Here is a 12,280-nt window from a genome sequence, read left to right on the forward strand (position 1 = left end):
CAGAGTAGGCCCTCCAGTTCCAGAAGAAAGGTACAAAGCAAGCCAGGCCAGACGGAAAGCTGAGGAAAACACCCGACATTGTAGTTTAATAAGCAAGAAGGAATAAGCAGTAGCAAACATGCAGAAGAAATGCTACCGGAAAACTCAACAGCAAGGCATGTGGCCCAGGTCCTGAGGAGTGACCGTAACAGGCACTTTGTCCCACAGAACCCATGTCCACCTGCCCAAAGCAGCAGTAATCATAAGTACAGTGAGTTAAATACCTCTGGAGCCCTATTTGCACAATCTATAAAATGGGTTTGGAGAGGTGCCAATGGGGATCGATTTCTAAATGATCTTTCATATGTGACCTGCTGGAAAGCCCTAGGAACTGAGATGCCATGAATGCCCCTAAGCCAGAGGTGGTCCAAAAACCAAAATCAGGAACGAGCCACAGGGCAAGTCGCACCCGTTTATTGTTTCGGATCAGAGGCTTCGAGACAATTGAATTTATGACCCACACTTTTTTCATTGCTGTAGACAGTACACGCCTCTCCCACCCCAGTACATCCGTTAGGTCCTGGTAAACTCTTTGTGGAGCTGGTGATTCTTTCGAGCCGTTTTTCAGTAACATAAACTCGACAGCGCAGACCAAACCGTTCGATTACATGTCGTGTTTGAGCAACATATCTAGGCAGACTGTGAACTTAATGGATCCTGCCCCAGACGTGCCCAACGAGCGTGAACACCGAACAAGCTAGGGCTGGTGTCCACGCGAAGAAGACAAGGGCAGGGTCCGGGGGTAGGGGGCAAGAAGGGTGATGCAAGCCGTACTGCCCGCTGCGTTCCCGGAGGCCCGGCCGCGTCTCGTCCCCCGCCCCGATGACCCCGCGCTGCAGAAAGGAGGCGGCAGCGTTAACCGCAGCGAGCTGCCAGGGAAGGGTGGCGGCTGAGAGCGGCCAAAGCCAACAAGAGCGCACGACTGCGGCCTTTTGAAGCCACCGGGCCGGAGAGAGTAGCAACAAAATTATGGTCCCCCAATACCGCGCGGATCTACCGCGAGGAAGCCGGGGACGCTTGAGGCAGCCTCCAGAGAAACAAATAGTCCTCGCGAGGCCGAGAGTGGCAGAGTCTCAGGAAGACATACAAGAAGAGCTATGGGGCCTGGGGGAGCTGGGGGCGTCCCGGGAGTGCCCCCGGGTTCCGGACTCCTCACCGCCTCCTACGCGTAGCCACTGCCGCTACCGCCGCCATCTTGTGCCGGGTTTGCTCCTTGACCCCCGAGCCTCCCTTTTCCCCTGCGCACGTTGAGCCACGTATCTTAGTGCCCGCCCTTTCCGGCTTTCGGATTGGCCCGGCCACTGGCGGCTGTCCCATTGGCGGAGCTCGTACCCTAACTACTTGCAGGGGGCGGGGCGGAGTTTATGGGGCGGAGGCGGGATTATCCAGAGCCAGGCGCTGTCCTACTTTGCTAGCTCTAAGCATCAAACAGAGGAACTGGACTGTTTTTCTCAAATCGGCAATTTTATTTAGAAAAAAAAAAGGTAGGGGGTAAAAAGTGACAGCGCTCTTTACGCTAAGGTCTTATAAGAAAAACTTCCATCTTTCTGCAACACCTTAAGCCCCGTCTCACTGCTCAAACATCCTTGGCTTCTGGAGCAAGAAAAAGGCTATGTCCCCTGCCGAAGTAGAGTGGATGGTGAAGCTGCCTGGAAACGGCCAGAGAAAAGGCCCAGGCGGTCAATGTTGCGGTGGAGAACACTGTGCAGCACAGCCAGATGGGGTCCACCCTCACCACCACCCTCCCTGGAGAAGTCCCGGATGAAGCGGCCACGCTCTGACTGAAAGATGAACTTCTGGGGCAAGGGCCCATGCTCCCGGAGAAAGCCCCAGACACTGAGCAGCAGCAGACGCACTTCAAAAGGTGCCAGTTGACTAAATACCTCATGCATATTACCCAGGGCTGGTGGCAAGAGGCTTCCCTCAGCCATGACAGCCACCAGGGTGCAGGATGCCTCCAGGTGCCAGGGAGAGTGGGCTGTATCAGGATGGCGAGAGGCTTCCCAGTGGCTCAAGAGGGCAGCCAGCAGCCCCCGCAGCAGCACGGAGCAGTAGCACAGGGCTGGAGGAGCAGCTGCTACGAGCTTCAATAGCTCAAAGAGTAGAGGCTGTTCCCGGAAGCGCCGGCCAATGCGGAGATCCCGCTCCACGGTGGCCCTGGCATGCTCCTCAGGAGGCCAGGCTAGCTCAGCACCAGCTGCATCAGGACACACACTCTCCACCAAGGTCACTGCCACAGCTTTGGCTGCCTCTGGGCTCAGGGTGGGAGCCCCCCAGCAGTCCCCACATTCAGTGCTCCCAGGAGCACTGCAACAGTGCACAAGGAGGCTGAGGAGGCTCTGGGTGTTGTAGATCACTTCCTGCTGATTTCGTGACTGGACAAACCTTGGTGGCTTTAGGCCACGGCCAATGATTCCAGCATGGAAAACAGACCAAATCCCTCCAGGACCTGGCACAGCTGCTGTGTGCCGCCGGTTTGTGTCCAACAGGGAGGCAGAAGCCAAAGAAGCTGAGACAACTGAAAGAGTTTCGTTGTCCCCATCCGCTTCCCCTCCAAACAGTTCTGTGTTGCCCCGATGTAAGGCTCCTTCAACTAGCAGCTGCAAGACAGCCTTAAGCCCTGCAGGAGAGGTCTGAGAGAGGCGGGTAAGAAGCTGGGAGGCTGAAGCCACACCTGGGGGGCCATGCAGCCTCAGAGAGGCAAAGAAGCGATGCACTCCAGCTCTCACCAGTCCCAGGAGTTGGGAGGGGGACAGGGCTTCTGGAGGAAAGGGACAAATGGCCAGGAGGGAGGCAGCAGCTTCACCTACTTCTTCCTCAGGATGTAGCAGGAGAGGAGCCAGGTCAGACAGATGGGCTGAGGCAGATTCTCCAAACCGGGCTCCTAGGGCTGCAGGGCCCTCACCGCCCTGCTGTTCCCACCCCACTAGCAGTGCTAGGTTTCGTAGGAACCGCGCCGTGAAGGGAGGCTGCAAAGTCCCTGCATGCACCCGAGCCAAGCAGCTTCGGAAGGCCAGAGGCAGGAGGCCAGAGAGACTGACCACCAGCCCTGCATATAACTGGGTGGCCAAACTCAACTCTTCAGGGCTTCGAGCCCGGCTCAGGAGATGGCCCAAGGCCTCAGGTCCACAGCTAGGCCGAGTATAGACAGAGAGCAGGCCCAGGAGCTGGTGTTGCCAGAGGAAGCGCTTCCGTTCCAATCTTAATGTCTCTCCACATAGCTCTCCAACATGGTTTCTTAGCGCATCTAGAAAGGGCACAGGGCGGGGGGGTGGGGGTGGACCCAGCACCCCTTCCCCAGGAGACCCTCCCCGGTGATGAACCAGTTTTTGCAGATGTAGCAACAGCAGTTGAATCAGCCGGTCACAGGCCTCCCGGACGGTATCTGGCACAGCCAGGCCCTGGGTAGTAATGACTGAAGCAGGCATGGCTGTGTCCACCAGGAACTGCAACAGGCGGTAGGCACCTGCCCCAGACGCCTGGCTCACCAGGTGCACAGCCAGGTTCAGCATGTTATCCAGCTCCTCTCGGGGGAATCCCTGCAGGTGTTGCTGCAGCTGGCTCAGCACAGCTGGGGGCTTAAGGCAATCCACCAGCTCTCCAGAGACTGTGCCCAGCAAAGCTGGTGACATGACTGCCAATTGTAGAAGGAAGGGAACTGTGGCCTGAAGAGAGGGGTCCCCACTCCGGCCCCCAGTGCACCCTGCCAGGCTATCATGGAACATTCGCAGGAGTTCCCGTCGGATGCTGTCTCCATGACGGGAGGCCAAGTGCCCTAGGATGCCAACAACTGAGGCAATCTTGGGTACCCGCTTCTCCCCAGGGATAGCAGGAGATCCAGGGAAGGGATCTGTAGAGGGGATTTGAGAAGAGCTTCCACCACTGCCACCAGCTCCACCTCCAGCCCCACCATGAACACAGAAATCCTTAAGGCCACAGGAGAGAACCCGGGAGATGATGGTGCCAGGAAAAGAAGAACCAATATGGGCCACAACCCAGTCAAAGTGTGGGGAATGCTGGACAGAGGTATCCAGCAAGGCATCCACACAGGCATCTGGGCAACTACCAATGAGAGCCGAGAGGCACTGAACATAGATGTCCATTAATGTGCGTGTGGCCCGACAGCCCATCCACAGCTGCAGCAGTTCATTGAGAGAGCCAGTAGCATGGGGCACACGCTGGTGCTGGCCCGAGTATGTGCTGCTTAGTTGCCCCATGAGGTCAATGGACCATGCACTAATCACAGGTGCCCAGGCCTTCGGATTGGCCCGGATAAACTCGGACAGCACCTGCTGCACTTCCTGCACCACATCCTCTAGACCAGGTCCCCCAGTAGGGACATGGGAGGGTGCAGGTGGATGGAGATGAGGTGGGCCAGCCATAGGACTTTCATCCAGGGCAGCCAGGTGGGCCCGGACACTCTCATCAAAGACACCTCGCAAGTGGTCAAGCACGGCAGCCCGAGCAGGTGGCAAAGAGCGGAGCAGGAGAAGACCACAGCGAGCATGTTCCCGGGCCGAGAGTTGGTGACCCAGAATGGGGTCAACGCCAGTCAGAAAAGCCTTGATTTCCTGGGACAGCTCCTGAGCACTATAAGGAAATAAGAGAAGAAAACTTAGCATGTTGGGAGATGTTGGGCAAGTTCTATTCCCTCCGTGAGCTTCCTTCTTTTTATGTAAAATAAAGATAACTGTACCTCATGAAATAATGTTCATAAAGTACTTAAGCACCGTATCTATTTCATACTAATCACTCAATAAAATAAATACTACCTATTTTTCTTTCAATGATAATATCACCATTAGATAACTCTTGGATGTGTCAGATACTTTTTTAAAGTACTTTACGTGTATTATTTCAATCTAGACAACAGCCCAATAAGGTAGGTACTATTATGATCCCATTTTTCAGATAAGGAAAACAAGATCAAGTAATCAGACTATAAGCTCCAAGAGGGTAGTAACCATTTCTGTGCTCTTCAACATTGAATCTCCTTCTGTGGAGGTGCCTGGTATATGGGAAGTACTCAAGAAATTTTTGTTGAATTAGCCCAGCTGGTATGGCTCAGTCGATTGAGTGTTGTCCCATGGACTGAGAGGTCCCGGTTTGATTCCCGGTCAGGGCACATGCCCAGATTGCGGGCTCGATCCCCAATAGAGAGGTGTGCAGGAGACAGCCTATCGATGTTTCTCTCACATCAACGTTTCTATCTCTCTCTCCCTTCCTCTCCAAAAGAAAAAAAAAATCAACAACATAATTAAAAAAAAATTTTTGTTGAATTAAGTATATTTTGTATTCCTGTAACATTGCTTTAAAAACACCTTTCTGACTTTACTGCATTCTCCATCACAACGCAAGCACCCTGGATTTTATTCTTAATGAAAAGAAAAACATAAGGTCGAACTTGCCCCTTACAAAGGTCTCCCCCTCCCAATACCTGTTTTTTTCCATATTCTGCAAGCATCCTTACCACCCACCACTTGGATTTCACATCAACAACAACCACCTTCCCAGCACCCTCAATGTGGCTAGGAATCAGGGTGTCCCAGGGCACAGACAAGGCAATGCCATTCAACCCTTCCCCTCCCAAAATATATGGGTTCAGTCTTATGAGAAAAGGCAAATCTTCTTCCTTTTATTGCCCTTTCTGCCCAAGACAGCAGCCTCTAGAGTTCTAACTGTGCCATTCCTCTGGATCCTCCAAAAAAAATCCCACCCTGAGAGGAGTGTCTCCGTTGGAAGGCAAGGGAAAGGCTAGAAGGAAGCTTTCTGCGGGTTTCTGGGCCTGGGTTCTCAGGGAGTCTCCATAAAGTCAGGGGACTCTGGGTTTCCTCCGGTCTCCAAGGGACAGGGCAGCTGGGTTCCTAAGAGTGCTGATATCCCCAACACTTGGGAGAGCAAGGCCAGAGTCCGGGGTACCTAGGCATTCGGGTTTGGAGGGAGGCAGTACCGAGATCTTGGGAGTGCGGGCACTGGAGCCCAGAGTTTTGCTGAGACGGTCCCTGAGTTCTGGGAAGACCCAACCAGGAATCTCTGAGAACCCTGACGCGAGTTCGCGAGGTAGGATCCGGGTTTCTGCTGAGAAGGCTGGGGAATCGGCGTGGGGCCGCGCGGTGGGGGAAGACGCCAGGGGCTCTGACTACCTGAGCGGCGCGGGACCGTGGGTGGCCGGGGCAGGCCCGGGAGGCCCTGGGGCCCCGGGAGGGTCGCACAACGCGGACATCCCGGAGCCCGAGCCCGAGCCCGAGGCGGGAGCGGCGGAGCGCAGATAGCGCATGCGCGCTGACGCGAAACCCGAAAGGAACGAGCGAGGAGGCCTCTCAAGAAAACCAATCCGACGACGCCCTGAATCCTCTTACTTTGGTTCCGCGCTGTGCTGAGGTCCCAGAGCAGGACTGCCATGGCCGCGGAAAGCCCACCCGCCCTCAGTGCACCCTTTTTATTTTTTTTCAAAGGGCCCTAGACACACAGACTGCTGTTAGCTGCTGCCATTCATAGTTGGCTTTAATTATTTTTTTCTAAAGCTCAAAATACAAACTATTCCAGTTCACGACGTTTTTAAAAAATGAAGTACCGGGAAACATTTTACTCAAGAAACTGTGACAATGTAAAAAGCAGTGAAAGGAAAGAAGGGAAGGGGGTAAAGCAGAAAAGAGATGGAAAGAAAGAAGAGAAAATTCGTAAGACAATAAAAATAAACAGAGGAGAGAGAGGAAGCGCGAAATAAATTGGGCTGCCTAGGCTTAGGGTGTCTTCCCAGTGCTAGCTTGGCCCTACTGCCCTTCCATCAGTTTCCACTGTGTAGGCTTTGCTGTCTTTTCCACCTCCCAGCTCAGGGGCTTTCCGGTACCTCACACCCCATACCTGCAGAGGTAGCTTGGGAACTATGTGTGGAGCTAGCTCACTTTATCCAAAGCCCCCACTCCAGCCAGTCTAGCTAAACCCACGCCATTCCACTTACTGGCTGGGTGCTTCATCTAACCTTTCTTTTTTTATTATTAAAATGTTTTTCTCCTTTATTGAATTTTAGAGAGAGAGGAAGAGAGAGGGGGAGAGAGAGAGAGAAACATGGATGAGAGAGAACATGGATTGGCCGCCTCCTGCATGCGCCCCACCGGGATGGGCCCTGACCAGGAATGGAACCAGAGACCTCCTGGTGCATGGGTCAATGCTCAATCATTGAGCCACACCAGCCAGGCCAGACATAGGTTCTTAATAAATAGCTGGTTAGCCCTGGCTGGTTTGGCTCAGCGGTTAGAGTGTGAGAGACCTGGGTTCAGTTCCCACTAAAGGCATGTACCTCGGTTGCAGTTTGTCCCTGGCCCTGGTTTGGTGCGGGAGACAGCCACTCGATGTGTCTTTCTCACGTGGATGTTTTTCTCTCTCTCTCTCTCTCTCCCCCTCCCACTCTATCTAAATAAATAAATAAATAGCTAGTTAAATTGCCAGGCTGGTGAGTGGCTCAGTATATTGGGCATCCCATGGACTGAGAGGTCCTCCTGGTTGGATTCCTGGTCAGGGCACGTGCCTGGGTTGCTGGATCAATCCCCAGCAGGGGGCGTGCACAAGGCACATCAACATCAACATGGATGTTTCTCTCTCCTTCTCTAAAAGATCAGTAAAAACATATTTTAAAAAAAATAACTGATTAACCCCGGCCGGTATTGCTCAGCGGTTGGAGCGTCGACCTGTGGTCCAGAGAGACCCGGGTTCAGTTCCCGTTAAGGGTGCGTACCTTGGCTGCAATTTGTCCCCGGCCCTGGTTGGGTTGTGTGGGTGGCAACCACTCGATGTGTCCCTTTTACATCGATGTTTCTTTCTCTCTCTCTCTCTCTCTCCTTCCCACTCTATCTGAACAAAAAATGGAAAAATGTCCTCAGGTGAGAAATAAATAAATAAATAAATAAATAAATAAATAATAGGTTAAGATAAATGAAATGGAACGTAGGTTCTGAGGCCTGTAATAACTAGAAGGCTTACTGCGCTCAATGGAAGTTTAAGTTAAAATAACACCAGATGGCCCTGGCCAGTTTGGCTCAGCGGTTAGAGCATCGGCCTGTGGTCCCGAGAGACCCGGGTTCGGTTCCCGCTAAGGGCATGTACCTCAGTTGCAGTTTGTCCCCGGCCCTGGTCGGTTGTGCGGGTGGCAGCCACTCGATGTGTCCCTTTCACATCGATGTTTCTCTCTCTCTCTCTGTTCCTCTCTCTCCCTCCCACTCTACCTGAACAAAAAGTGGAAAAATGTCCTCGGGTGAGGATAAAAAAATAAAAAATAAAAAAATAAAATAACACCAGATGGTATGTTCTAAAGATACTTTTGAAGTGATTGTGTTTTAAAAGCTAAATTACTAATTATCCTTTATTTGTCCTTAAATTTTAGAAGTTCAATTATTCCCAAAGTGTATATACTACTTACTAGTAAGAACTGTTCTAGAACAGTAGATATGAGTCCATTTCTGCTCCTAGTTCTGCCTCAAACTTGAACTCTACACGTCTCTGGGCTTCAACTTTTGATCTATAAAAGGAGGCTTTGGAACCAGTTAAGTTCTTCCAGCAATGAGACTATTATGTGGTGCTTCCCCTTACTGATTTCACAATGTAAGGGAGTTTGTTTTCAAGTTGGACAGATTTGGATTCACGTCTGTTATTTATTAGTAATGTAGCTGAGCAAGTGACCCAGCTACTTGGAACTTGTTTTTTGATCTGTAAAATGGGCAAGATGTCTCATATCTCAGATATTTTGCAAAGATCACTTGAGATCATTTATGTAAAGGACTTAGCATAATGCCAGACACAGAAATTACTCAAAACAAGATCTTTACCACCTCAGGCACAGGAAGAAAAAAATAATGGAAGATGGGCATCCTGAGATGTTGGATATATCTTATCTTCTCCCTCCTATCTCCTCCCCTCTTCACCTTACTGCATCTGAATACAGTTCAGTCTCAAACAAGTACTTTATCTTTCTGTGTTCATTTGTTTGTTTGTTTATTTTTATCCTCACCCGAGGACTTTTTTTTTTTTTTTGCTTTCATCTTCAGATAGAGCGGGAGGGAGAGAGGGGGGAAGAGAAAGAGAAACTTCGATGTGAGACACATTGACTAGTTGCCACCCACACCACTAGGGGCCAGGGACAAACGGCAACCGAGATACGTGCCCTTAGCAGGAACCAAACTCGAGGCTCTAACTGCTGCGCCAAACTGGCCAGGGCTCTTTCTGTATTTAAAATTGGACATAGTCCTGGCCGGTTTGGCTCAGCGGTTAGAGCGTTGGCCTGCGGTCCAGAGAGACCCGGGTTCAGTTCTCGCTAAGGGCATGTACCTTGGTTGTAGTATGTCCCTGACCCTGGTTGGGTTGTGCGGGTGGCAGCCACTCGATGTGTCCCTTTCACGTGGATGTTTATCTCCTGCTCTCTCCCTCTCTCCCCCTCCCACTCTATCTGAACAAAAAATGGAAAAATGTCCTCGGGTGAGGATTAAAAAAAAAAAAACTGGACATAATACTGTTTCCCTGGAAAAATGGCTGATTCCAAATTTTAGGCCAGGATAAGTAATAGGTGAGCCTGGAACATCTCACTGTGCCTGAAAGCAAGAAGTACTCAAAAACGAATGGTGTTGTGTCAAAAGGACATAGAAACCACTTTGAAGAGGCTCCTGCTGATCAAATTTGGTGTGATTTTGAGCATGAAAAAGCAATAGGAATGGATTATAACATATTGACAGCCAATCTAAATCCATAAGAATATTAAACATAAAAGGGAGAGGTTTTCTTTTTTTGTTAATCCTCACCTCAGGATAGTTTTCCATTAATTTTTAGATAGAGTGGAAGGGAAAGAAGGGGAAGGAGAGAGAGACAGACACATCGATTGGCTGCCTCCCTCACAACCCCAACCAAGGCCAGGGATCGAATCACAATTGAGGTACATGCCCTTGACTGGAATCAAACCTGCGACTGTTTGGTCTGAGGGCCGACACTCCAACCACTGGGCCAAACTGGCCAGGGCCATAGATTGATTACTTATTAATTATAAAAGGCAAGGATATCTTCACAGTGGAGCAATCTTGACAGACACCCACTTAACCAAGTCTCTACCAACAATGAGACAAACTGGTATTACATTCAAGTTGACCTGTGAATGTGGGGTTTAGAGGTGCTGACCCTGACCTCTTCTTCCCACACAGTAAACAATCCTCATATATTGCTTGGCCGGTGTGGCTCAGTAGTTGAGCATCAACCCATGCACCAAGAGGTCGCCAGTTCGATCTCCAGTCAGGGCACATGCCCAGGTTGTGGGACAAATTCCCAGGAGTGGGGGGCATGCAGGAGGCAGCCAACCAATGTTCTCTCTCATTGATGTTTCTATCTCTCTCTCTCCCTCTCCCTTCCTCTCTCTAAATATCAATAAAGAAAAAAATTTTTTTAATCCTCATATAACTTTTGACTTCCCCCCAAACTTAACAGCCTTTCGTTGACCAGAAGTCTTACTGATAATATAAACAGTCGAGTAGCACATATTTTGTACGTTATATTATATATAGTATTACTACAATAAAGTAAGCTTGAGAAAATTTATTAAGAAAACCATGCCCAGCCAGCGTGCCTCGGTGGATTGAACGTAGTCCCCTGCACCAAGAGGTCACTGGTTCGACTCCAGGTTACAGGTTTGATCCCTGGTGGGGGTTGTGTGGGAGGCAGCCAATCGATGCTCTCTCACATCAATGTTTCTATCTCTCCCTTCCTCTCTCTCTAAAAATTAATAAAAACATATTTTTAAAAAATCATAAGGAGCTTGGCTGGTGTGGCTCAGTGGTTAAGCATTGACCAGTGCACCAAGAGGTCACCAGTTTGATTCCCGATCAGGGCACATGCCCAGGTTGTGGGCCAGATCCCCAGTGGAGGGCATGCAGGAGGCGGCCGATCAATGTTCTCTCTTGTTGATGTCTCTCTCTCTCTCCCTTCTTCTTTCTCTCTAAAATCAATAAAGAAAAAAAGTTTTTAAAAAATCATAAGGAACTAGGTGGGGGGATTAAGCAAAAAAAAAGAAAAAACGCCGTGGCCGGCTTGGCTCAGCGGTTAGAGCATCGGCCTGTGGTCTCGAAAGACCTGGGTTCGGTACCCACTAAGGGCGTGTACCTCGGTTGCAGTTTGTCCCTGGCCCTGGTTGGTCGTGCGGGTGGCAGCGGCTCCATGTGTCCCTTTCATGTTGATGTTTCTCTCTCTCTCTCTCTCTCTCCCTCCCACTCTACCTGAACAAAAAATTGAAAAATGTCCAAATGGCCCTGGCTGATTTGGCTCAGCGGTTAGAGCGCCGGCCTGTGGTCCAGAGAGACCCGGGTTCGGTTCCCGCTAAGGGTGCGTACCTCGGTTGCCGTTAGTCCCCAGCCCTGGTTGGTTGTGCGGGTGGCAGCCACTCGATGTGTCCCTTTCACATCGATGTTTCTCTCTCTCTCTCTCTCTCTCTCTTCTTCCCACTCTATCTAATAAAAAATGGAAAAATGTCCTCGGGTGAGGATAAAAAAAAAGAAAAGAAAAATGTCTAAATGTCCTCGAGTGAGGATTAAAAAAAGGGAAAAAAACTCATGAACATGGACAACAGGGTAGTGACTGGGGAGGGTAAGTGGAGGAGGGTATAGGGGGAATGGTGGTGAATGGAGACTTGACTTGGGGTGGTGAACACACAATACAGTACAGATGACGTATTGTGGAACTGTGCATCTGAAACCCATACAATTTTAGCCAGTGTCACCCCAATAAATTCAATAAAAAGGAAAATACATTTACAATATTTATTGAAACAAACCGCATGTAAGTGGACTTTTGTGTTTCAAATGTATGTTGTTCAAGGTCCACTGTACTTCTGATATAATGCAATACAAAATAAACAAAATCATCTATGTAGAATTTTCACCAAAAAATGCTTAACCTAAACTTAATTATGAGGAAACATATACAAACACTCAAACCCGAGTTGTAGGATATTGTTAAAGAAATAAATATTGGGCTAGACTCCTCAAAAAATGTGAAGACTTCTAAGACCAGGTAGGGATACTGTTCTCAACTGCAGAAGGCTAAAAAGACATGATACCTCGGTTCTCGAACATAATTCGTTCCAGGAGGACGGTCGAGAACCAAATTGTTCGAGAACCGAAGCAATAGGAAATAATGGAAACTGGATTAATTCGTTCCAAGCCCCAGAAAATGCCTATTTACTGGCCTAATTTGTATATAATATGTAGAAAAA

At 49.9% G+C, this 12,280-nt stretch overlaps 2 protein-coding genes across 4 annotated transcripts in view; both read right to left on the reverse strand.

Annotated features, from left to right (window-relative positions):
* Nucleotides 1-4,429, reverse strand: part of GANAB (glucosidase II alpha subunit) — a 26,219-nt gene extending 21,790 nt beyond the window's left edge. For 2 of the 3 annotated variants that reach the window (XM_036257738.1, XM_036257736.1), the window contains exon 1: nt 1,196-1,258. In XM_036257738.1, the coding sequence (XP_036113631.1) occupies nt 1,196-1,233 (38 nt within the window). In that variant the 5' untranslated portion in view covers nt 1,234-1,258. Of the gene's footprint in view, nt 1-1,195; nt 1,259-4,328 lie in introns of those variants that run through there. The other variant, XM_036257737.1, reaches the window with a different exon arrangement.
* On the reverse strand, nt 1,486-6,310 carry INTS5 (integrator complex subunit 5). Its single transcript, XM_036257735.1, has 2 exons — nt 6,183-6,310; nt 1,486-4,629 (listed from the first exon to the last, which is right to left on the reverse strand). Exons 1-2 carry the CDS (start codon nt 6,260-6,262, stop codon nt 1,650-1,652), a joined length of 3,060 nt encoding a protein of 1,019 aa, XP_036113628.1. The 5' UTR covers nt 6,263-6,310; the 3' UTR covers nt 1,486-1,649.
* Between the last annotated feature and the right edge of the window lie 5,970 nt (nt 6,311-12,280).

This window comes from Molossus molossus, unplaced genomic scaffold (assembly GCF_014108415.1).
Source record: "Molossus molossus isolate mMolMol1 unplaced genomic scaffold, mMolMol1.p scaffold_m16_p_13, whole genome shotgun sequence".
In the NCBI taxonomy this organism is placed as follows: domain Eukaryota; kingdom Metazoa; phylum Chordata; class Mammalia; order Chiroptera; family Molossidae; genus Molossus; species Molossus molossus.